A 27,629-nucleotide genomic window follows, 5' to 3' on the forward strand; every position below is an offset into this window, starting at 1 on the left:
TTTGCATTTGAAATATTATGGCAACTGGGCATAATGTGGATTTAGCCCAAGTTTGAATATTTATTCTCTATAAATTCGGGCGATTCTTTAAATAAAACCTTTAGGGAAACCAGGGCTGCGGAGTCGGTTAAAAATAAACCCAAGTCCGACTCCGGTCAAAAAAATAAACGAGAGTCCGACTCCGGTCAAATGTGCGATTTCGTCGAGTCCCGAGTCCGGCCTGGACTCTACAGCCTGTATTTCACCAGTTTACATAACTGAAATAACGTGGATATTCAGCAATTCACTTACAGTGCCAGGGATGTTGTATAATTCATTCACTCACAATACATGGTTGGAAAATATTCCGCCATATAATATTCCACCTTTACAATTTCCATTTGGCGGCCATATCAGTTTTAAAATTCGGTACTCCACATGCGCATGTCGGACTCGGGACTCCGGTAGTTTTACAAGGTCTTATCCGAGTCCCGAGTCCGACTTCAGCAAAAACAAACTGAGTCCCAAGTCCGACTCCGCAGCCCTGGTTGTAACACTATTGCTTAAACTTTGGGACGCACCCTCCTTGACACAATTTGTCCAAACTCACGTAACTATCACCTAATCTGTATAGCCTTTGTATACCTTTTGTCAGCTGTGCACCCTAGTTCTGCTATACACTTGGGTATGCAATATACTTGTTGAAGCTCATTGGATTAATGTACAGTTATTGCTGCAAGAGTTTCCTTAGTGGGGTCATTATATAACCAAAAAATGGCTTTACCTGTGATTTTTGTTCAGTAAACTAGATTTTTACTGTACCACAAGCTAAAAATGTTTGAGAACCAAGGTTTCTGTTGTTATTCCAATAAATTAAATCAGCAGGTGTATATAGGTCAAGACGTGCTCCCTTCCTTAAGAATTCTTGAATAAAAAATACATATTTTGTCATACTGGTGAACTCCACCAGCACTGGCCAAGCTGTATACCACCCACCCTTGTAAACCATTCTTGGTTATATACCTCAGTTTTATTTCGGTATGCAACAAGTTGTACTACCCGGTTGAATAGCAGCCCATTTAAGCATTAAATCTGTAAATACCATATTTAACAAGGCAATGCTGGGTTTTAATTGCAGTACATTGTTTGGTAACCTGTGGGTCAGATCTAGCTCACCAAGCAGATTTATCCGGTCATCAGCCCCTTTTTCATTAATAAGATGACCTACTGTGCTATTCTATTTTGCAATCTGTCTTTTTTGAATAGCATATATAACGTTTTCAGTTTGTTTTTATATCTTTTCAGTCTGTTTTACCAAAGTTCCTGTAGGTGAATGTTTGCCAAAAATCCGCCAGTTATGGTGCAACAATTGTAAAATGCAGTCGAGAAGTATCGCTTGCTGTCAGATACTGGAGGCCTAGGTCTACTAAAATTTTGCAATTAATTAACAGCGATAGAAGTGATTCATGACTGACCTACAGTTAGCGGCTAACTTAATCGAATCATTATGTTCTTTATAAGAAAGTAAATATTCAAAATGGGTGATATATTTATTTCTATGGCATGTAATAATGTTTATAACAAACTGTGTAACTGTCATTTAACAATTGTTTTTTGACGTAAATTGCGAAAGATTAATAGTCTGATAATTATCGATTTTTCAGGTTAAAGCAGTGCTTCTTAAACTTTTTTAGTTTTGTTCACTCCTAGCATTTATCTCCAGATTTATTCACCCTTGTCCAATGATATGATGAAACTATCTCTTATATATGTAACAGCACACCCAGAATATCCGCCCTGCTTGCAAGATATCGTCCATTTTGGCCGGTTTACTCTTATTCACCCCGTTTGGTTGGTTCACCCCTGCAAAAATATTATTCACCCTGGGTGACCCATTCACCTGATTAAGAAACACTGGGTTAACCGGTAAGGTATCCGGATATATCCATCATCCAGATACTAGAAATATTAATATCCGAACCAACCTTAGTTGAACAAAGCGAAGTTGAGTAATAATTTAGTAAACTATTAAAATATAAACGAAACAGAATTGTAGATTGTAAAGGAAAGTTACTAACTCCCAATCTAGTAGGTTCACATACATTTTATCTGTATGAGCATCTTAATTTAACCATGAAACTGTAACAAGAAAAGGGTTTCATATCACGTTACATGCTAATAATCAGAATTTTCTTTCGAATAACAGAATCTGCCTGAATCCGAATGATGAAAACAAACTATTCTGGCTGCACTTCAATAATAAGATAAAACTTAATACAAGACTCAAAAAATGAGTTTGTTTATATGTTATAATATGATAAATATATTTCGCTACTAAAAGCATTATCAGTATCTAACACACAATATAAGTCAAGAAGTACGCTAATAAAAACAAACAAACAATTGTTTTAGGCAAGTGGTGCACTGTACAATCCACAACCTGGATCAACGATGCTTATATGCTTTTATTAGTGAAATATATTTATTATATTATAACATCTAAACAAACTGATTTTCGGTTTATTAAATTCTGTCAATAACATGCTTGTTTTTTTCAATAATGATTAGGTTTCTCTCATGTTTGTAAGCTAATATTATTTAAAAGCATTGCTTATAATTATTTTCTTTTGTTCAGACATGACCTAATTCTGCATCTAAATTTGTCTTTGTACATCTAAATATGCGGCAGTTTTTTAATGTATTTATCCAGTTTATCATTGTTTTTTTTGTTGACCAATATATTGTGTGTTAGATTTAGTACTATACACTTTTTGACATAATTGAAGGAATTGTTGAACATTAATCTCCAAATAAAGAAAGTTGAACTAATATATAAATATTCCTTGCTCCAATAACCCTCAACAGTTAAGAAGAGTGAGTTACAAAAGCTGAAAATTGAACACCTACTGACCCCTAGACCTTACAAACCTGGCCTTAATTTAACCCATAATATCCCCCCAACCCAATTTACCCTATTTTTTAAACACTTAAAAAAATATATATGTCTATTGTGATATTATCGGACGAGTACCGATAATTCCACTTGGTATCGTGTGTTGGCACCGATAATATCGGACGAGTACCGATACTACCACTTGGTATCGTGTATCGGCTCCGATATTATCGGACGAGTACCGATACTTCCACTTTGTATCGTGTATGGACTCCGATAATATCGGACGAGTACCGATAGTACCACTTGGTATCGTGTATTGGCACCGATATTATCGGACGAATACTGATTCTGCCACTTGGCTTCAGTTGTTAATTGTTATCATTGTTTTTTGCAAATTTATCATTTTTGCTAGTTTATGTTTAGAAAAGGGTTAAGCCATAAGTAATTAGAACTTGTATATAACCCTAACCCTAACACACAATGCTTACTGTTTGTTTAGATAATGTAAATAATATATTGTTTCAACTTGTGTATTTAAAAATGGCTGAAGAAAATACATCAAACATCACTTGTCAAGTAAGTTGAATTTGTTTTAAATCTTAGTTTCTTTATCAATGTAATTGGAAACTTATAAATCAACCTAACTAAGCAAGATATCGCTTTTTTAGCCATGTGCAGAACATAATTATATCCTTTATTTTTCTTACATACCTCTGCTCAGAAAAATATGAATAAAATATTGGAATTAAATTTTCTTTTACTACGTGGTATAAAATGTTTAAATTATATAAGGCTAAACATTTACATTAAAAATATATTTTTTTCTAATTACAAATATTTTCAATATTTTATGTAGAACTTTATTGCTGGCGATCAACAAATCGAACACCAAGATGCTAGAATCGAACATCAGACTGTTGCAGGAATGCACGAACAGAGAGCACAAATAAACCGTCAGAACGTAGAAGATCTACAACAACAACGAGCTGTTATCCAACGTCAAGATGTGAGTGGGCTGCAACATCAACATGCGATGATACAACATCAGGCAGTAGAAGGACTACAACATCAACATGCGATGATACAACATCAGGCAGTAGAAGGACTACAACAGCAACATGCGATGATACAACATCAGGCAGTAGAAGGACTACAACAGCAGGCCAGTATCCAGCATCAAACCGTAAATCAGACGGTACATCAGCAACTAAGCATTCAGAATGTTACAGTTGTAGTACAACAATCTGCTATTCAAGGGGAAACCCCTCTCAGTATTGGACCATCAACTTCTCAACAAGGTATTTTAGAGAAAATAAATATTAGGAAATTTGTTAACAAAAGTGCGTCTTAAAGATTAAAGTTTTTCTACCTTAAATTGACTTGGTATATTTTCCAGCACACTATTAGGATGTTGCTCCTAACCAGAATCCTGAATAATTGTTGTTGTTTACTTATAAATGCACTTTTAAAGCACCAAAGTTTATATTGTTTTAATTCATATAGTCACTATTGTGATAGGAATGACTTGGAACTGATAGTCTTTTCATTCTCAAGCATCATATAAACTATATAAATGTTACAGTGGTGGTGCCACAATCTGCTATCCAAGGTGAAGCACCTCTATGTCATCAACTTCTCGGGCCATCAACTTCTCAACAAGGGGAAACACCTCTAAGTGTTGGTCTATTATCTTCTCAACAAGGGGAAACACCTCTAAGTATTGGGCCATCAACTTCTCAACAAGGGGAAACACCTCTCAGGATTGGTCCATCCACTTCTCAACAAGGGGAAACACCTCTAAGTGTTGGTCCATTATCTTCCCAACAAGGTATTTTAGATAAAATAAATATTAGGAAATTTGTTGGCACATCTCTACTAAATCTTGTGCGTACAGAGCCAAAAAATTAAGGTGACCGGGTGTACTCAAGTTTAAAAAGTGCACTTCGCTACTTTAACATATGGGAAAATTAGTGGCCAGCGCTGGTTTAGAATTCTACCACAATCCTTAAATCAACGCACAATATTTGGGTTAAGGTGCGGGCTAGAGTTTGAGTGTGGGTGGGCCAAGTATTATTATATTTACTTAATAATAATACTTGACCCACCCTAACCCAAACGCTAACCCGCACCCTAACCCAAACGCTAACCCGCACCCTAACCCAAATAATGTGCGTTGTGTTAGGATTCTATAGACCAGTGCTCAGCAACCGGTGTGCCGCGGGAACATGCCAGGTGTGCCGCGACGTTCACAAATTGTTTTATCTCTGTTTGTGTGCCGCAAGTGGAAAAGGTTGCGCACTCTTCTAGACCAGTGTCAATTTGTTGCAAAACTGCGTCTTAAAGATTAAAGTTTTTCTACCTTAAATTGACTTGGTATATTTTCCAGCACACTTTTAGGATGTTGCTCCTAACCAGAATCCTGAATAATTGTTGTTGTTTACTTATAAATGCACTTTTAAAGCACCAAAGTTTTTATTGTTTTAATTCATATATTTACTATTGTGATAGGAATGACTTTGAACTGATAGTCTTTTCATTCTCAAGCATCATATAAACTATATAAATGTTACAGTGGTAGTGCCACAATCTGCTATCCAAGGGGGTGTACTCAAGTTTAAAAAGTGCACTTCGCTACTTTAACATATGGGAAAATTAGTGGCCAGCGCTGGTTTAGAATTCTACCACAATTCTTAAATCAACGCACAATATTTGGGTTAAGGTGTGGGCTAGAGTTTGAGTGTGGGTGGGCCAAGTATTATTATATTTACTTAATAATAATACTTGACCCACCCTAACCCAAACGCTAACCCGCACCCTAACCCAAATAATGTGCGTTGTGTTAGGATTCTATAGACCAGTGCTCAGCAACCGGTGTGCCGCGACGTTCACAAATTGTTTTATCTCTGTTTGTGTGCCGCAAGTGGAAAAGGTTGCGCACTCTTCTAGACCAGTGTCAATTTGTTGCAAAACTGCGTCTTAAAGATTAAAGTTTTTCTACCTTAAATTGACTTGGTATATTTTCCAGCACACTTTTAGGATGTTGCTCTTAACCAGAAACTTGAAGTTTACTGATAAATGCACTCAGGGGCGTATCCAGAAATTCAAAATGGGGGGGTTCCGAATTTTCAACTTAGAGAATTCCCCGTTGTTTTTTCGTCTGACGTTAATGACGTCATAAAATAGTGATGGATATGACGTCATAAAATAGCGATGGTAATGATGTCATAAACAAGAAAACAAATCATCCGAAAGAGCCAATTAACGTCAAGCAAAAGCGAAAATTAGACGCAAAGCGAACACGTGCGTTATTGACAATCCTGCCAGGCGCCAGCTGCGAAACCGCTTAGTGTGCAATCGTTAACTTCAGGCGAAAAACTAAACCAAGACCGTGAAATATGTGTGATTGATTTTGGTAGATCCATGTACGGGACTAGGCTATATTACAAGCACGTCTGTCGCCACCTGCAATACTAAACGGAGATCGTTTTTCCCGGATGTTTTTCGGTTAGCGCGACATATAAAACTACTTCGAAGAAACGGCACAACTTTAATAGTTAGTTAATCTAGTTTAGAGCTTGATAACCGTTTTAAGTTAGGGCGCACCTGGTGAGCGAAGCGAGCGCGATTTTTATTTGGTATAACGGCATTTCTTTTAAATTACCGTCTAACTCAACGTTTTCAGAGAGAAAAGGCGTAAACCGGTTGATTTATATTATTAATTGTCGAACACACACTTGCTGAATAGCCAACCCGAACGAGGGGGTTCCGAACCCCCAAATCCCCCCCCCTTTTGGGGGGTTCCGAACCCCCAAATCCCCCCCCCCCTTGGATACGCCACTGAATGCACTTTTAAAGCACCAAAGTTTTTATTGTTTTAATTCATATATTCACTATTGTGATAGTAATGACTTGGAAGTGATAGTCTTTTCATTCTCAAGCATCATATAAACTATATAAATGTTACAGTGGTGGTGCCACAATCTGCTATCCAAGGTGAAGCACCTCTATGTCATCAACTTCTCGGGCCATCAACTTCTCAACAAGGGGAAACACCTCTAAGGGTTGGGTCTTCGACTTCTCAACAAGGGGAAACCCCTCTAAGTATTGGACCATCAACTCCCCAACAAGGTATTTTAGATAAAACAAATATTACGAAATTTGTTTCCCAAATTGCGTTTTAAAAATTAAAGTTTTTCTACCTTACATTGAGTGGTATATTTTCCAGCACACTATTAGGATATTGTGCCTAACCAGAACCTGAATAATTGTTGTTGTTTACTGATAAATGCACTTACAAGATGCCTTCAGAGAGGCTTAGCGAAATAAGTCTGTCTGAATGTTTTAGTTGGTAAGCAATAGATTAACGTTTTATTTCAATACAGAGAACTAATTTTTCCATGATAAAGTAGTAACAGGTAGTTTCAGTCTTCTCAACATTCATACCTTTATCATAATTTTAAAGCAAAATGATTTTCAATTTAGTTGCAACATGCTTTTGTCACGGTCTGCATTAGACAAGTAGCAAAGTGACATTTTGTCAACCCCATTAATTGTTTGATTTCGCTGAAAACACAAAACATTTAACAATGTTATCAATTGGTTGCAAGGTGGAAATATGATTTTCAACCTTTTTTAAACTGTCCTTTGTACAGTGTACCTCATATTTAAACATTGACATAACGTAATTGTAAAGCATTTGGAATTAGTTTAAAAGTATTTTAAAATTTTGTGAAACTTTTGAAAGTTTTTTGGTGTTGAGCAAGATTTCGCACAAGTTGAACGTTAAGGCTTTTCAGTCAGTGAGCGGCTTTAAGCTCTTATGCCGAGTTTACAAAAGTTAACGCAAGTGTAATTTAATAGGAATAGTGGGGGTTTTGTCATTAGCCACATTAAATCGGAATGTAATCTAAAATTTGCGGTTTGTGTTGAGGGCAATATTTTTCTTTTCTTTTTGGGCTTATTTACATTAAGTAAATTTTGAAGACTGGTTAGTATTGGAACCAGGCCACTAGTTGGTAGGCAGACAGAAAAGACTGAGAAACTATATTTAAATACTTCAACTACGTAGTTATATATCATATAATAATTGTAGAAATCAAGCTTTGCAATACTCAGCACTTCTTTCTATTATTGCTTGTGTCTACAAGGACAATAGCGAACGTACAATTTTCGCACGGTACAAATCAAAACAGTAGAGAAATCGGTGCAGGTTTTCTGTAAGGCGAAAATAGAAATTGTTAGAGCTCAATACTTCATAGACAAACAAAAAAGGTTGCGAAATAAAACATACCAAAGTTTGATGTCTGGCGTGTATAGCGTCTTCAGTAATGATGCTGGTGATGACTGCACCAAGCACCGCAAAACAAAAGCTTTATATAGCAACTAAATTGGCCCCAAAGGCTAGAAGCTAATTGCATTATTTGCGTGATAGGCGCGCACTACCACGCCTAATTAAGTGAGTGTGCTTATGCGATGCGTCGCGCCATTACGCGCGCGCAAAAACGAGAAATGGAGCAATAGCGAAAGGTAAAAAACTAAGATTGACGAACCCATTAATTTACTTTGTCAAAGTTAGACAAGATATAAAAACTAACCACTTTGGTGCTACTATAGCTGGAGTCCAAAATTATGTATTGTCATCTGGTTTGTCTGGGGCCGAAGCGATATACTAATAATAGGATCTTGTTTCAAAAAAAGTATTTCCATGGTTAAACCATTTTGCTAACTCCTTTCATGTTGCTTTAAGTATTTTGCTGGAGTCTTGGCTAATTCCATCAATGCTAATTTTACAGTAATAAAAAACATTGTACAATACAGTATTTGATTGAAATGTGAGCATTTTTTTAATAAGCCTTTAACAGGGTAACCTACTCTATCACTAGGAGATATTTGTAGCTTAGAAGATATAATCTGCTTTGATGTCAAACAGCCCTACACATAGTTGCATTTCTGCTTTTAAATTTACACAGTATGTCATGGAATACAGATCTACACATAACAAAATATCTGCAAAGTTTTGTACATTGTCTCATTGTAACTACTTCTTTTTCTAGAACTTTATACAATCTGTTGAATAGAATTATTTAAGCCAATGTGTTATTGTATGTCTGTATGAGAGGCTGCAAAAGTTAGTGTATTAACGCATTTTAAAGTTTGGTCACTTTTTATTTTATTACAAGAGGCTTAAATTTGAAACTTAACCAATTACTAATTGTAAAATACCAAGAACCACTTTAGAAAGTCCAAATACTATGTTGTCTAAAGATTATTTTGCCAACATAAAAATTGAAAAAAAATGCAGAGAGCTTCGTAAAACTCTTTGGAAGTCATAAAACTTCAAATGCAATTTTCATATAGAAGAAATGCCACATAGTTGTTTAAGTATCATTTTTGAAACTACCACCCTAATAAATGTGGAAATAGCATTTTACTACAGGCTTCTGCTGCAAAATAAAGCCTCCAGAGAGATAAAAGCACTCAAGCGGAACCAAAAAAATTCCTATTTCCACCTAGTGGTCAAATATTTCAAAACGTCATGTCTTTGTAACCGCTCATCACAGAACGCTCAAATTTGCTGCAATCTTATTTTTTCTTTGAGGTTTTTAATTGTTTAAAATATAAAAAAAATCTGAGAACATGGGTGGACAAATTTTGAAAAACTTTAAATTAAAGATGGAATGACCCAAAATAATTTAAGGCCTTGCATACATGCACCTCTCCTTGGGTTATAAAAGCCTAATTAAAGCATTGCAAATAAAGATAAAGGTATTGCTGGGCTAATTATACTTATTGTGTGTTACCTCTCACAGTTGATAAATTTTTTTTGCAGCTATAATATACCTTTCTTCGAGGGTATTACTTTACCAAAAGCTAATGATAATACTTTGTTCTAATTGGATTCTCCTGTTGTGCATGAACATGCACTATGGGTCAGAAAAAGTCACTTTAAGGCAGGTTGTGGTTGATCATGCGTACCCATGGTTAAGTGAAAGAAAACGAAACGCCATATTTGCAGCAATGATGGAGTCCCCAGAAAAATTTGGTATCATACTTGATGGTTACGATCAAGCAACTTGGTCACTTGATAATGTAATGCCTAGAAATGCATCATACGATACTCCCATGTTAGTTGAAAAGATAGTCGCAAATTTATGCACCGGAAAATTCTTTCCTGGCATTTCTATAGTTTTGACTTCCAGACCTCATTCTATCGTCACCCTTCAAAAATTACTTCGCCCCAAGGAAATTGTTTTGGTACATGAGCTTACACCAGACAACATGAAAAAACTTTTCTTTGCATTTGCTAAAAATGAAGCCCAGAGAATATGGGAAAGCTTTACCAAACTCGCACCTGTGTTACTTGAGATTTGTCTTACCCCAATCATGCTTCAATTGATCCTTTTGGCTGCATTAGGCACAGATAATCTCACCGAACTTTGTAACATCACTCAGATTTTCATAGTTTTACTTGAACATCTGAGACGCTCAGAACATGCCAAGGGTCATGACATCAACCTAATCAAAGTCAAACTTACCAAAATTGCTTACAACGCTACAAAGAATTCAACTGTCATTATGACCTTTCCACAAATGGCTGAGCAAGGTTTAAGTGATGTCATAGTCCAGGATATTATAATCGCAGTACCTGGGTATTCTCACTTTAACCAGAAACTTTTCGACGGCGACAAAAAGTTTTATTTTTCACATCAGTTACTTCAAGAATTCTTCACAGCTCTCCATATAAGCCAGAACATGGGTTTAGACGAGTTTAGTCAGCTTGTCGAGCAACTGGTCACTAGTCCCCACTGGGCGATGGTGAGAAGATTCCAATGTGGGCTTCTACTCGGAGATAACTTCACAGTTCCAGAATCCGATGAATCCTCCAGTGATGCAGAATCCGATGAATCCTCCAGTGATGCAGAATCCGATGAATCCTCCAGTGATGCAGAATCCGATGAATCCTCCAGTGATGCAGAATCCGATGAATCCTCCAGTGATGCAGAATCCGATGAATCCTCCAGTGATGCAGAATCCGATAAAAGAAAAAAGAAAAAAAGAAGTATGTACACCATTTCTAACCGTGATTTCTTAGATTATATTTTGGTTTGGTGACATGAGCAAAGTACACCGTGTAGTACAAACTACTTCGCTAGTATGAAATGTATTGTATCGATATGTAAGGCGCTTTTTTTACCTAAAAAATAAGTAATTTTGACCTAATAGATTAAAATTCTGACGTAAAAATAATTAATTTTGACAAAACTTTAACCTAGTAGCGTATCCAGGGGGGAGGAGGTTGAAAACGCCGTTTTTCGTCTCCTGTTTGGTGGACTGTAAACGCAGGATGTTTTTCTCTTTCGCCTTTTGTTATTATTCGTTCAGGTTTAGCATTCGACAATTGACAACGCAAAGTCAAGCCGTCTTACTTATCGTCAAAAACGTTGAGTTAGGCGCAGCTAGTGCTGTTCGCTGTTCGCGCTAATATCTGATGTTGGTGTAACATTGGCATTTAATGATTGTTACCGCAAAATTATTCTCTATAAGCATTTCCTAAGACCACGTGTTTAGTGTATAAGTGACAACTTATTTTTCTATTATTTTGCGGACTTTGGCAAACAGCTCGGCGCAGACATTGCTCTAATAATAACACCCCGGAAAAACGATCTTCATTTAGTATTGCAGTTGGTGAAAGACGTGCTTGCAATTTAGTGCTAGTCCAGTACATGAAACCTGGGAAACTGCGCTGCTGATAGTCGAAACATGATTCTACCAAAATCAATCACACATATTTCACGGTCTTGGTTTAGTTTTTCGCCTGAAGTTAACGATCGCACACTAAGCGGTTTCGACGCACGTGTTAGCCTTGGGTCGTAAAAGTTTGCTTTGCTTTGCTGAACGTTAATTGGCTGTTTCTGATTATTTTTTCATGACGTTATTACAAATCACTATTTTATAACTTTACTCATTAACGATAGACGGGAAATAGAGAAGTTCCTTAAGATTTAAACAATGCTTTGTTGTATAAAAGTACCGCATTAGTGTTTATCGTTGATATTTTTGACATTTCAAGAAAACAAACAAATATTAAAAGGCTGAAAAAAACAAGACGTTGGGTATTTTAGAAAATTGTTGAGCAAACAGTTTGGTTAAAATACATTGTAAAAAGAATTGCAAAAAAATAAAAAAACATCATTTTAATACAGAAGCTATCTTCATGATGAAAATGTATGCGATTTGCAAACCTTTACTTTTATGTCGTGGTGCAATGTGTCACCAAATCGAGTGTTATAATTAATAACAATAAATATCCCTTCCTAATTAAATCCTGTGTATTAGAATCGAAAACGACTTTATTCTTCAATAAATATTTCTTGAATTTCTAGTTGTTAAACTCCTAATTTTTGCAACATACCTCAGTTAACAATTTGTGCTTGCCATGTAACCTGGTGTTCAATATTAATCATGTTACCGAATGTTTCCAGGTTTGCCTGCGAAGTTCTTCAACAGATTTCTTGCGATATTCCGGCGAAAACCAAAGCAATTAAAGGGTTAGTCTTAACTATTTTATCTCTCTATTTGCTTCGGTTCGTTAGGTTGGGAATTTAAACGAAATTTGTTTCATTATTTTTCTGAAATTACTTTGTGGTTATGAATCTATTTTTACAAAACTATTACACTACACAATCTTGCTGACTATAGCTTGTACAAATAGATATCATAAATATATTTCTTGCTCAACTCTGTAAAGCTTAAACGTGAAAAAAAAATATTGAAATAAATATTACATCCCGGGTTTTAATGGCGAACCGAAATAGTCGCTTAATTATTAATTTTAGAAAACTGCATGCGGTGAGATTCGAACTCACGACCTCGGCCTAACGGGACCGCCACTCTACCAACCGGGCTAAGTTTTCCTTTTTATCAATATTACCTTTAGTTACCCCCATATTTCAAAATATGCAAAAGTTAGGTTAAATTTGAAAATCAATTCTTGGTGCTTGAAGCTTTTGTTGGTGCAACCCTTTGGTGGTGTTGCGCCCTAAGCATAATTTGATAGATCCTGGGAAGCTGTTTGAAAAATATCCATGTAAGGTGGTCATATGTGAAAAGTTTGATGTTATGTTTCACCCAGGAACGTCAGAACCATCAACTAGTTCATCAACGCACTTGGCAACTTCGCAACCACTTGATGGCGCACCATCCACACCACAAGTATTGCAGTTGATGTTCACAAATAAACTAAATATATTATAACAAATAATTTTCAGTAGCATTTTGTACTGTTTTGCTTAAGTAGTGCAATTTTTGGTTTAAAAGTTTTATATAAATTAGTTTAGCTAACTAATTAGTGAAAAAGCATTCCATTAAGAAATTGCTTTGGATGTTTGGAATAGTTTTAATATTTTTGTGATTTATTGAAATGCTATTCTTTCAGGCATCTGTGTGTGAGGAAAAGATACAGAGAAGCTCCTTGCTGCTCGATCAACATCCAAGCGTTGCTCCAAGAGAAGCGCAATCAACTTCAAGCTACGGGTTTGCTATCACCACCAACCTGTTTATTGCCACAAGTTTTGTGTAACGCTAAACATATTTAGGATTTGGTCGTGCCAGAATTTTTCACCTCGACTAAGACATGGCCAATTTATCCATAGAAATCATAGTTGTTCAGGTCATATTTAATTGGATTAATCGCTTACATCAGGAGTCGGTAACCTAAGCCCAATGAAAACAACGTTGCGACAAATGTATTGATTGCGGCCAGCAGTGTTTTTTTTAAGGTGTTTTGGGGGACCGAAACGGTCAAATTTCTCCAGCGGTTTCCAAAATTGTGGACTTGCAACTGTTTGGTATTTAAATGAAACACTTGCGGTTTCATAAAACTACTTAGCGGTCACCCAAACCAAACCTTAAAAAAAAACCTGCAAGCCCTTGTGTGGATTTGTAGCAACACTTTATCATGGTTCTTTGGTAAAACTAATTACTAATAAACTACTTGACGTGAAAGTTTATTTGTTTGTAGCCAGTTGAGACCCGGGAGCTTCCACTCACAGCAAGCCATGTCACAGTTGGCACAAGATTCCTGTGCTGTACAACCGACCGCTGTACAAGCGACACATCAACAAACTGACCAACAGGTTGCTATTTTTTTTCTATAATTTGGTGTGAATGATATCAGTAGCAGTTTAGTTTGATCGCATGTGAATACAATGGGATAAATATAGCCTACTGGTTGGCATCTGGGAACGTTTTGTAGCTAGACGCCATCGGGGTCGCATCACACCCAGTGTTCTAAACAAGCCAATTTAAAATGACTAAATCCCAGTCAAGTCACTAGCAAGCAACTTAAGTCCCATTCAAGTCTTTCTTAACAAATAACAAGTATAAGTCGTTAGTTACCCAACCCCAGTCAAACTTAAGTCACAACATTGTCATTTTAGAACAAATGTTAAACTTGAGTTCTGAGCAATATTTCGCATAACGAATATCGAAAACCTAACTCATCGTAAGTTAAGATTTCTACAATGGACGAAAATAAACCAGTATTCAAATTAAAGCACTAAATATCAGTTGTGTGAGACAACATTATTCACACTCCAGCGCTGTCATCGTCACTGTGACTGTGACGTCACCAATAACACCCCTTCCAACCCCAGGTAACCTCACACTTTGCGCCCATGCTTCAGCTTGATACGCATTTATAATTATAAGAGTTGTTCTGTTTGTTCACCAGCTATGTTTGTATGCAGGTTGCCAAGCAACAAGCAGCTACACCACCTGTCAATCAACCAAACCAACTCTATGTCGACCAAAGCAGAACGGACAATCCGCAGAAACCAACAAATGAAGGTAAGCGACCATTTGATGAACTTACACCTGGCAATGATTCAGATTATCCTTCATTTAGAAATAGTTAAATGCAACATCTAATTAAGCTTGATGGGCGACTTGAAAGTGCGAAAAGTGAAAGTTTGTCAACAAAAAAACTTACATGTTTGTAAAATATATTTTCCTGATATATTTCCAGGCCAGGCTGAGAAGTTCTACAAACGCCTTTTAAAGCAATTCAAACGAAAGCCCAATGGTAAGTTTACAACATTTATTTTACTTTGTGCTATATTTTCACTGGACATATATATTCAAACAAGTAAAACACACGTGAGCATATTGGGCGCTACAAGCTTTAGCCGTGAACGCGATTAAAGAAACACATTAACTAGATGGCGGTAAAAATATAAAATTATCAATCTATGGATAACCTAGCATTAAATAAATATCTTCGTGTAAAAATGACTTCGTTAGAAACAAGTTCTTCTCCGGGTTGATCCACTCACGTAAACTTTTTACTATTAGTTACGATTTTGAAAGTTAGTTGTCCAACAACATAAAACAAGCCGCTTACATGGCAGAAATATTACAATATCTTACACAAGTACTATATTTTTTATTTATTGTGATTTTTTGCCGTTCGTGAACATATTTTTATTTAATCAGTTCGTCTAAAAAATTTGGAAACTTCTGCTTTAAACAACCATTGTTAGAACAATTCACACTTGTGACGTCACAGTGCCAATTGCTGGTTCAACCTACAATGTTATTTTTGTTGCTTTTTTAATATTTGTTGAAAACTGTGTTTAGATATTGGAATGATTGTTGATTTGCAAGAATGCAATGAAGCAGTGATCCAGTCTTTCGCAAAGCACTTTCCTGTGTGGGCTCGTTTTAACGGCCGAACCATCGGTACAAGTTCATGCCACGCTTTGGGGCGGATGCTCCAGCATGTCGACAAAACAATCGAGGAGTTGGAACTGTTCCGCTGCGAGCTGACAAGTCAAGGTTGCGAACACATTTGCGAAGGAATCGGGAAAATGACTCACAAGGTAAAGTGCTTTCATGTAATTATCAGCATGTTGTCTCGTTTAATTTATTTATAGAATAATTTGTATTTGTTACATTATTGATATAAAGATTTCAATGCCATACCCTGGCTAACAGTTACTTGTAGCGTGGTTTCCCATATAAGGAAGCATGTTAAAACAGAATCGCCCCCCCCCCCCCCCCCCTGTTTTTAAGGGTACAGAATAAATATGAAATTAATTACCGGGACAACTTATTAGTTTACTTCAGGGGCCACAAACATGTTAAACGATTGGTTTACGAATGTTAGTTTGTAGCGGTTTTTCCAAAACATTAAAACTGTATTGCAAAGACTAAACAGGAATTGCGCTTTAAGCAAAAACGCATTGATCTATTAAATTATATTTTTGTGGAGTTGAAAATCCTTATGACGCTTTGGCCTAAGACAGTGGTTCTCAAACTGGGGTCCGCGGTCCTTTTGGGGGCCGCAAGACAATTTCCTGGGACCGCGAAGCACCTAACAAAAAATCAACCTGACGCTCCTGAAGAAGAATTTTTTTTGTTTAATAAACTTTTCAGGCAGCTTACTTTTCCAAACCAAGTTGATTATTAGTTGTCCATTGACGTCATTGCACGCTTCAAGTTAAATTGTCCATTGTGACGTCATAGTGTTACGTTGTGCTAATAAGAATTACGTTTTTACAGCTTGCTGCGCTGACACTGTGGGCTATATACGGTCACGGTTTTAAGACTGTTCGTGATTGCTTCACTCAAATAAAGTGATTCGTTAGAGGTTAACAAAGCCGAGCTGATAGCAAAGAAGCAAGTGCACCCATCCCATTGTTACCATTAAAAACAACCTGTTAATTCGTGTATATTTGTGTACATTTTTAAAATTTTTAATTTTATTTTTATGGCGAATATTAATATTGAATATTAATATATTTTTTAAATTAATTTTTTTTTTCAAAATTTAAAAAATACAAGCCAGTCTTAAGACGGTGGTAACTTTTTAAAGACGGTGGTTTGTAAGAGGTAGGTTAGTCGCTTAATAAGTGTGTTAAGCAAATTTCTATATCTTGGGTTGGCGTTTACTTCGCGATTTGTTGTTAAAATTATAACATTTCATCTACTTGCGTACAGTTATCTATTAAATATATTTTCACCAATATTTTAATATATATATAACATATTAGGCTAGAATAGGTATATGGACATTGGACACATTAGGTAATGGGTGTTTTTAATAATATTTGCACAAAATAATTATCGTTATATTTAGACAGTTATCGTTTCCACATAACTTAAGCATTTGAATTAGGTTTATTGAAAATAGTACTGCATATTATAGAGCAGGGGTCGGCAACCTTTTTCTAGTCGCGGGCAAAACCAAACTCAGAAAGATCTTTGCGGGCCGTACAAAATGTTAACTAAGAATTGTGGTATTAAAATGTTAGAACAACTGTGAATCAGGCGGGCCTCGGATATTTTTTGCGCCTAAAAACGTGTTTAATTACATTTAAGTGGCAGTAAAGTGTTGGCGCAAAGCGAGAAAAAAGCGTTTGTTTGGCTTAAAATTCGAGTCCACATCATCCATATTACTAATGTTAGTCTAATAAAGCTACATTGAGAAACGCGACAACCTTAATAGTTAAGTTAATCTAGTTCAGCGTTTTTTAAGCTTTTAAGTTAGGGCAGACCTGATGAGCAAAGCAAGCGCGATTTTTTTTTGGTAAACCGACATTTCTTTTAAATTTGTTGCAAGTTTTTGTTACATTGCCGAAAATAAAAAAAATGATAAAAAATATATGTCCATTATTTTAAATACGTTTTCCGTTTGTCCGTGACGCACTTTGCAGCCTTCCACGGCGCAACGGCAAAGTAGCGCTGATCTAGTTCAAAAGACAGCATCAAAACATAAACAAACCGGGCGTAGAAAATAAAGCACATTGAAATTTTTCGCACTTGCATAGTTAAAATGGTCAAAAAGTATGTGAAAATGGACTGGTGTCTAGTTTGTCAAAGAGGCGGCGGGCCGGATGAATTACATCGGCGGGCCGTAGGTTGCCGACCCCTGTTATAGAGTATCCTTAGAGATGTGATCACAACATATCGCCACAAATTTATGATGACAATCAACAAAATCCGATAATTGGTGCCTAGGAGTTCACGGTTAACATGGATTAAACTTCGCTGAGTTTCCGCCATTTTGTACTTGACGCGCATCATGTGCTTCATGTAGATCATAAGTTCCCAACGTGGGCGGTACCGCCCCTTGTGGGCGTTGGCGAGTTACAAGGGGGTGTTTTTTTCTCGTTTGGCCCCCCCCCCCCCCCATTCTTAACTTCTGACGTAACAATGTAAGGGTGTTGTTGCGCTTAACCGTTTTATACGCGGGAAAATGTTTGTATATTTAAAACAGGGGTCGGCAATGTAATTCATTCGACCACCGCCTCTTTGACAAACTAGACACAGTCCATTTTAAATACTTTTTGACTATTTTAAATATGCAAGTGCGAAAAATTTCAATGTGCTTTATTTTCTACCTCCGGTTTGTTTACGTTTTGATGCTGTCATATATCAGCGCTTCTTTACCGTTGCGCCCTGGAAGGCTGTCAAGTGCGTCGCGGACAAACGGAAAACGTATTCAAAAATGTTATACATATATTTTTTAACATTTTTTTATTTTTTATTTTCGGCAATGTAACAAAAACTTTAAAGAAATTTAAAAGAAATGCCGGTACCAAAAAAAATCACGCACACTTCGCTCGCCAGGTGCCCGGACTTAAAAAGGTTAACAAACACTCAACTAGATAAACTATAAAGGTTGTCGCGTTTCCTCAAAGTAGTTTTATTACACTAACATTAGTAGTATGGATGATGTGGACTCGAATTTAAAACCAAACAAACGCTTTTTTCTCGCTTTGCGCCAACACTTTACTGCCACTTAAATGTAATTAAACACGTTTTTAAGCGCAAAAAATATCCGAGGCCCGCCTGATTCACAGTTGTTCTAACATTTCAATCACACAATTCTCAGTTAACATTTTGTGCGGCCCGCAAAGATCTTTCTGAGTTTGGTTTTGCCCGCGACTAGAAAAAGGTTGCCGACCCCTGATTTAAGTCTTGGTGCAGAAAGTTGAATTTTTCGTGATAATAACATAACCTTGTGAAATAATGTATGTCTAGTAGGAATTAATCTTTTATGTTCAGCTAACGCCAAGCTGGATTGCATTATGAAACTATATGTTGAATTGTCAGCCATTTTTATTGCAATAGCGCAAAGAAGTATTCACCAGTGCGTTTAAAGCTTAACGCAATTATTGCAGGGAGTCGAACCGTTTGACTCTTCCGGTTCAGGCTCGGTTCGGGTTTAAGGATTTTTTCGGAATTCGGTTCAGTTCCGGTTTCGGTTTCGAGCAATTTAAAAGTTCCGGTTCAGCTCCGGTTCGACCATCGTTATTTCAAAACCGGTTCATAAAGTTCCGGTTCGGATCCAATATAAGTTGCGTTAAATCTCAAAATGTGGGTCAATAAATGTAGGGAATAATCTTTGAATTGTAAGTCATTTAATCTAAGTTACGTATAAAAAACAGCAAACTCAATATTGAAATATCTTAAAAATAAAAAATCAACCTTTTATTTAATCAATATTTATATTTTTTTCATAAAATTTCGAACATGGCGTAACTTGACTCTGTAAAATACAAGTTGTTACGTCATGCTGGAGTGCTTACAGGTCCGGGTTCGGCTAAGGTTTATGTTCTTTTAAACTATTTGGTTCAGTTCCCGTTCAGCTCCTTAAAATCTTATAAAAAACGGTTACGGTTCGGAAAAAATCGATCCAAACCCGGTTCATAAAGTTCCGGTTCGGTACCGGTTCGACTCCCTGAAATATTGTTGTATGTAAATTTTAAGTCCTCTTGTCCTGTTACCTACATGCCTTATTTTTTAAGTTACGCCATTAATTTAGTTCAATTTATACACATGCTCACGTAAATTCCTATAGTGAATGCATGTTAGTCAACCTAAAACATGACTGACAGCTCATCGAAACAAAAGTACAGACAGTATAATGTCAGAAAACGATTAAAATAATACTTTACTGTAAAGCAAGATGGGGGGGGGGCGATATGAAACAATATGGAGCTCAAGGGGCACTAGTGTAAAAAAGGTTGGGAAACACTGATGTAGTTCAATCCGTTTCCCCGCTCTTTTGTACGATTCAGCTAACACGCGAAAGCGCTAAATCACTTTCCCAAGTTACGTTTTGTTTTGTAAGAATTTCGCACTGATTTAAAAAAACGTCCTGGAATTTTAAAAGTTCGGCGCCTATGTACGTGACGTATAAGAAACGATTCGAATTTTGCTTGAAATAACGCCATTAATAGTGTAATTTAACTGAAATTGCAATTGTAGCATTTTTGAATCACCGCGGCGCAACATGCGGAAGTATGCATAGCGCTTTGGTGCTCAACTGCTCATTGAACTTAATTAAAACGGATAAAAGTTCGCTCGTGACGCGAAAAAAGTATAGTTCTTTAGGATTGTTCATGAGCAAAAATTTACACTCGCCAGTCTGGGTAGCGGCTATTAATCAGCACTCGCCCACCTGCCGAAATACCACTCGCCAAATTTGTTGGCAAGCCGTCTGCAAATTTCCGTCCTAGCGCGGTCATTTCTTGGGTTATCGTTAACCTGTCTTATGGTTTCTATACGTAAACATTAGTTTTCATAAAAGTCTGTTCGTTTATTTCCAAGCATGGATAAACAAATTAATGAACCATAAAGCAGTTCACGCTTAAAACAATGTAAACATTTGAAACACAATACACGTTTTTTTTTAAGTAATTTTAATAAAAATGTCAAGGCCATAATATTCGATAAAATCGACATTTCGCAATTTACAGACGTTTCAGCTCATGCCATCATCAGTGTAAAAATCAAGTGGAGATAAAAGCGATAAAACATCGATGTAAAGAGTGTAAACAATTCCTGAAATATATTTTTTTTTACAATCTTTAGTGAAAAAATAACACTGACAATATTAACAAGCTGATATGAGAGCTACACGAGCTAATGAGTGCGCTTTTCATTTCAACATTTGTCAATTGTAGCTTGGTCACAATCACTGTCCTTGTCGTATTCATCCGAGCTGCAATCAGCGTCAACGACCACAGATCTTGATGGCGATTCTTTTTGTGTTACTTTTCTGCGGCGTTTAGCTCCATTAAGCCACACGTTTCTCAACCGGCGATAGTAAAAAACAAGCAAGCGATAGTAAAAAACATATCGAAATAAGTCCAACATTAATCGGAATACGACTTTAATGTACAAAATAACGTTTTTAGTCTCAAAGGCTGGAAGTCCCTTTAAAGATATGCAACTATAAAACCCATATAATAAAAAAAATGCAGGCAATTTAAGAGAAATATCGGTACACCTCAAAAATTTCGCGCTCGCTTCGCTCGCAAGGCGCCCCGCCACGTTTTTATACGTCTCTAGGTGCGCCCCCAAGTATAAAAGGTTAACAACCACTGGGCTAGACGGTTCCTCAAACAAGTTTTCGTCAAATTTCATGTTGCTGAATCCACGCTCGTTTTTGGAAGAACTAGCCGCAAACAAAGCAGTAAATCAATAAGAGCAAAAATGTTGCTGTAATCGTCACCAAATGAACGACCAACCTCATCCCAAGATAGTTTCGCGACCGATTCCTTGAATCTAAATAAAATACTGCAATTACTAAAATAGATTATATTTTTAGATTGACGCTGATACCGTCTGCATAAATGCATCTTCAGCAGCTGCCATTTTCCTGCCACGCTAACACTATCTATTCCAGCGCTTACGAGCAATGTGGAATAATGTGTACAGATCATTTGCACTTCTTTATCTCCAAATACTGCAAAATATGACAAATAATCAAAACTTAAAACTGTAGTTATTCCATAACCAGTTACTTTTAATTTCTTCTTTGTCGAACGAAGGCCATCTTGGGAAGCTTGCAATCGCTGTGGCTGATACGAAGCTGTCAGTTCCAACAGAAAATCTTTTTAGTAGCGCATAAATTACTTTTTCCACACAAAATTTTTGCTGACTTGTTCAGTTATATGACTGAACCGCAAATAATGACAAAATTATTGTAAATTTACAACTAAACCATTTACAAAGTTAACCACATGCACCAGAGGTTCTGTGCTGCGTGACGCCCATAGTGGGTCGTTTCTATTTTCCAAGGGCGTCCGCAATGGTTTCGTTTCGTATCTAAACACAATTGCGATATAAAATATTTACAGACTGTTATTTTTTAAGCTTTGGCTTGGTTGACCGTTATGAACTTAAGAGATCGCAACAACATTCTTACGTAGACTAATTGCTAGTTCTCGGCTGTAGCACAAGTATGCGATGTTTTTAAATACCGCATTGTTCAGTGGGACGTTTCGGTCCCTCAAAACATCTTAAAAAACACTGCTTACAAACATTATTGTTAGACATTTGCAATTGAACTTATTGTTACCGAACAACTGCAGTAATTGCTTATAATTTTCGAATACAAACAATTCAATAAATACAGAAAAGTAAATTTTTTATCGCTGGGTACATCACAAGTCCAATAAACTTTTCAAAGACGTCAACGACTGGGTTAAACATTTTTTTTAATTAACAACGTTTAAGTTAAAAATAAACCTTATAACTATTTACCACTGCAGCAATGGCGATGTTTTTAAAACGGGACAAAGAGTCATTATTACGAGTTCAAACGTGACCGCGGTTTACATTCTGCTTAAAATATCGATACCGCAATAAAACGTGCCGCGCACCAACATTTGTGTTTTCTTTAACATGCACACCTCTGCAGTAAATCAAACATTGCTATGTTTTGCTACTTTACCTTAAATTTTCGGCCAAAATTACTTGAAATTTGTTTCGGTATAAACTTAAGAGATTTTTTTTTGGAATAAAAGTAAAAATATTTTTTTGGCTTGCTTGCGAACATATGCACCCTCACCCATTAGTGATTAAACATTAATTTAAACTACTTTTTAGCCGGGGAAATAGCTTAAGTTTATAACTAATGCATTATTAAAAACATTTGGTAATTGATTCAAATATCTAATACATATGCGGGTAATAATTTAAACTGTACCTTCCCTGACGTCACCTTAAAACAAACAATAAAACTTTTTGCGGTGTTTTTGGTACTTTGTATATTTTCGTCCAAAATTACTTGAGATTTTGTTTCGCTTTTTGTACAAAATAATTTATTTCAACGAAACATTGAATAGAAATATTTAAACTCACGACGTTATGTTTCTATGAATTAGTTGAAGGAGCTTTACCTCAGCCGCAACCAAATCGAAAACGCCGGAGTGAAAAGTTTGTCGGAGATTGTTCACAAGTTGGAGGAGTTGTGGTTGGACAAATGTGGCATCACAGACATCAGTCCATTCACCGACGCCATCAAGAACAAAGATTGCCAAGTAGGTTGTTTTTAAAGTTGATTCTCGATAAGCAGTCAGAGGTACAGTAGCCAAACAAGCAAGTTCGTGAAATTTAATAAAAATGTTGCATTTAAAATTTAGCAAAAAGTAAAAGAAAATGTTTTTTTTTTTTAGGTTATCTTAGGTGCACATACACCCATTAGTTATTAAACATTATTTTAAACAACTTTATTAGCCGAGTTAATTGCTTATTCCATAATAATATTTGTTAATTCATTCAAAGATTAAATCCATTTTTTGCTACAGTTGCCGAACAAGCAAATTTGGAAAATTTAACAAAAATAATAAATTTATAATTTGGCATGATTATATTGTTAATTTTTATCAAAGATTGTATATAGTCGTGTTTTGCTACTGCACCTTTGATACGTGAGTAATGATTTTAAACTGTACCTACACCTATGTCACTTTAAATCAAACATTGAAACGTTTTGCTACTTTACCTTTCCAACAAAATTTCTCAAAAATTTTGTTTTGTTTTATTTTTTTAATGTTATATTTCTGAGGTTAGCTATTGCACCTTCAGCATGCAGATAATAATTTAAACTGTACCTTAGCCAAACAAACGTGCCGAAAAATGTGTGGCATATAATTATGATTGCTACTTTACCTCCACCACTTTAGTGCCCTTAATTGTAAATGTGTTTTGTGTCGACCGATTCACCCACAAAGTGTCAGCTGTGGTAAACCATCTCACTAAATAAATAGACCGTCCTAAGTAAATAATAATAATTAACCAATGGGTCAAATTCACCAATAATATGTATCCACTGCCGTGTAGCCCAAGAGTAACAACTTTTATATCCTAATGCTGTGAAGTTTATAAATACTGCATTAAATAATTAAAATATATTTGTAACTAACCCAGGGTTTTCGGCCACGGAGCGGTAATTGGGGGGCCACGGGCATAGGCGTAGCCAGGGGGTGACAGGGGCCAAGAAAAAAGACCTAAAACCCTCCCCCCGAAAAAGATAAATATTGTACTCCTAATAATTAATTTGTTGGTAGCGTTTATGAACAGTTCCACAACAATCACAGGCACGCCACACCTTCAATTGTCATGCACTGTTACGTCACAGACGATATAGTTATTACGTTTGCTGTACTTTTAGTAATGTAGCTTTAATATTTTTAGTCATTTTGTTTCTGCTATCTGAATGGTTTTGAGTATTGCGCTAAAACTCAGTCAGTTGCTGCTCGAAACGGTTTGAGCTTTCATATTTATTTGTCTTCGATACGGCAGTTGATACACTGGACTGGAAAAAGCGAAGTTGTAACGAGCCTCGCTGGCGGGAAGCGAATAATGGACTTTTAATCGTAGTGTCATTACGGATTCGTAGTAAATAGTTATTTGTTTATGTTTTATATACATTCGATTTATCGCTGTGAGGTACCAGCTTCAGCCTCAACTTTTACCTACTCAGCGTGTCTTGTTTTTTTCTGCATCGATAGGCGGTGCACCAAACCAAATACTCTCACTAGTTCAAAATATTTGACCACATAAAACATTTTAGGCTGGCTACAGGCACAACTCTCTAGCTAGGTATTGCAAAACCAAAATATCACCACTTTTATCAATTGCCAGTTATTATGACTGTAAAACTTTCTTGTAACCTCATATGGGAAATTGGAATAAAAAATGTGTTCAATCACAGAAAATTCTTGAAGAGAAATAAAGTTATTTCTAATACCCAAACTTGCTACTTTACCCACCATCGCGCCAATAAAATAACATGTAAGCACTGTCCAGTTAAGTAACAGTGGAAACACACAATAAGATCTATAAAGTAACAGTATTTAAAGCCGGATGCTCTATAATACTATAGTATTAAGACCAACAACAATAAAACAACACTTTTTGCTCCCCTATTCACGTTTAAGAAATATAAATATTAAATATGTTCCGTAACGTCACAAGAGAGGTCTATGATGTCATAATGAAAACCACCAGTTAAAGTTTAACTGCTAAATAACGGAAATATTAAATACTAGACGAAATACCCGGCGTTGCCCAGGTTACAAAGAATAGGGTAACACTAATTTACGGAATGATGAATGGTCGGAACGCTCACAGTATTTTATTAAATATAATAACACTTGACCCACCTTCACCCAAACGCTAACCCCACCCTAACCCAAATATTGTGGGTTGGTTTAATAATTGTTTTAACAGGGTAACACTTAAATTAGTGAGCGTTCCGACCATTTCGACCATTCATCATTCCGTAAATTAATATTACCCAAAAGAATATTTACCGGTTATTCGTAAGATCTTCGTAAATGACATGAATAATGCAAACATATTTTTTTAAATGTCATAACAAATTTGCTTATGCCTAAACGTTTGAGTGTCACTACATAGAAATTTCAAATCATGTGATGTGAAGTCGGTTAACTATAGCGCACAACACTTGGCTAAGCATGCAATACAACTTTTAAGTAACGAAAACCCGTGACGTTTGTCAATTGAGAATAACTTCCAAACGTAAAACTTTAGGTTGCAGCAGCAACTGCTTAGACTTGCTTGTTAGCGTCATGTTTAAGCAAATACGTAATCCCGGTGCTAAACTGCGTCAAACGTGAGAAAAATCCTCATTGAAAAAACAAATGCTTACTGTTAACTACTGCAATAAACGCAATATTTCGCGAACTCTGCTAAGTATTGCGTGGGTAAACACATTGTAAGAAGTCATTAGGCTTTGGCCTCAATCACTATCGCTAACAAACGGCTTAAAAATAAAAATTCAATTCTTCGTAAATTTGCGAACTCTACCTAAACTTTACGCGGTAACAGGCACCAATAAGTTCCTAAACATAATAGTCTTAGTTGGAAACATTACAATTTTACTTTTTTACTAAGGAAATGTACTTAGTTTTATTTTTTATTTCCCGGCAGGTAATTGCGCTTGAAAAAAAGTTTTGCGCCGATACCTTAAACTTGGACTATCTTTTACTTAAACTCTGCCTACCACAAAAACTTCTAAATATACCTATATTAAATTAACTAACGCTGGGGCCTGGGATACGTGCTTAAACACAATCACACTTACATCTCACAAACTTTCTCTTTTATTATGTAGATTTGTGGCCCTACGACAGCAAGTATACCTTTGTTAGGATCAGAATAGATCGCCACAATATGTTTCCCTTCATCGTTTTACAGCATTCTAATTTTCCTTGCAATAACGCCATTAATAGTGTGATTTAACTGAAATTGCTGTTATAGAGTTATACGAAGCTGTCAGTTCCAACAGAAAATCTTTTTTGTAGCGCATAAATTACTTTTTCAACCAAAGATTTTTGCTGACTTGTTCAGTAATCGGCATGTCACGCATTTCTTCTCCATTAAATGTTTCCTCGAAATTAACTTCTTCGTAATATTTGTTTAGATTAACACCATTTCTAAAATATGAATTTACTAACTTAAAAAACGCAGTCTTGGGAATTATCGATGTAAACTGAAAAGTAAACGTTTGTTGTAGAAAACTACCTTTCTTCAAGAATGCGAAGAACATCTAATGTTATGTCAAACTTTTTCCCTCACATCAGCCAGGGTTACCTGGTCAGACTGTAGCCACAGCGATAACGAATGAATCGGGGTTAGCACATCGGCAAGTAAATGCTATAAAGACATAACATCAGATCTCTTCATCGGCCGTAAATAACCTACCGCTCTTTACATCACCACTCAAATTTACCGAAAAATAATTTCCTTTACCCTTTCCTTTGCTGTAAGATCTCCAAGTTGAGCGCGGATTGCGCTGTACCCTCGTATAACATTCTTGATTGATAGCAGAGTATGACCCACCCATCTTGTGCCACAAACTGTCGTGGGCATTACGGCACATTGGTTGAGGCCCTCAAAAGCCCGTCTAAGGTGTTACGGGCTGTTATAGTAAAGATAGTATAGCCCCATTAACAGGACAAGAACACTTTCGTAAAGCTTGTTCTGTTTTATAGCGTCTTTGAGGGAAAGCTGCAAACGATGTGCAAAGCAGTGGACAACTACAACGCTAGGCTGCAAACCCTTTAATAAGGCTGAAACGCCACATTTCTTTCCTACCATTACATTGGCTCCATCACAGCCAAAGCCAACTAACCTTGACGTAATCTCTTCCTTGCTTATACCCACTTCTAAAAGGGATTTTAAAATACTATCATAAATACCTGCAGCATTTGGACTCTCTGGGCTTCCTAAGGCGACAAACTTAGTTTGCACCAAGCCCCTAACGCTATAGCGGACATGAACGGATGTCTGCTCCGTAATGCTGCTGTCCTAGTTCACACAACCAACAGTAATGGCAGATCGGTCTTCTGTGCTTAGCAATAGCGTGAGCGTTTCTCCATAAATTGCCCATTCGTTTGCTGTATTGCTCATTAAGCTGATTGAATGCTAT

General features: G+C 36.4%; 2 protein-coding genes across 3 annotated transcripts in view; both read left to right on the forward strand.

Moving 5' to 3' along the window:
* The first annotated feature begins 3,187 nt into the window (after nt 1-3,187).
* LOC146162959 (uncharacterized) overlaps nt 3,188-27,629 on the forward strand; it is a 117,315-nt gene continuing 92,873 nt past the window's right edge. Inside the window, exons 1-4 of one of the 2 annotated variants that reach the window (XM_083381492.1) lie at nt 3,188-3,451; nt 3,732-4,173; nt 4,458-4,703; nt 6,842-7,003. In XM_083381492.1, coding sequence (XP_083237618.1) covers nt 3,356-3,451; nt 3,732-4,173; nt 4,458-4,703; nt 6,842-7,003 — 946 coding nt within the window. In that variant the 5' untranslated portion in view covers nt 3,188-3,355. The remainder of the gene's footprint in view (nt 3,452-3,731; nt 4,174-4,457; nt 4,704-6,841; nt 7,004-27,629) is intronic. The other variant, XM_083381493.1, reaches the window with a different exon arrangement.
* Nucleotides 9,776-13,889, forward strand: LOC146162960 (protein NLRC5-like). Its single transcript, XM_083381505.1, has 4 exons — nt 9,776-10,934; nt 12,358-12,423; nt 13,008-13,087; nt 13,311-13,889. The coding sequence occupies exons 1-4, from the start codon at nt 9,788-9,790 to the stop codon at nt 13,452-13,454; spliced, it is 1,437 nt and encodes a 478-aa protein (XP_083237631.1). The 5' UTR covers nt 9,776-9,787; the 3' UTR covers nt 13,455-13,889.

This window comes from Ascidiella aspersa, chromosome 2 (genome assembly GCF_963924565.1).
Source record: "Ascidiella aspersa chromosome 2, kaAscAspe10.2, whole genome shotgun sequence".
NCBI lineage: Eukaryota > Metazoa > Chordata > Ascidiacea > Phlebobranchia > Ascidiidae > Ascidiella > Ascidiella aspersa.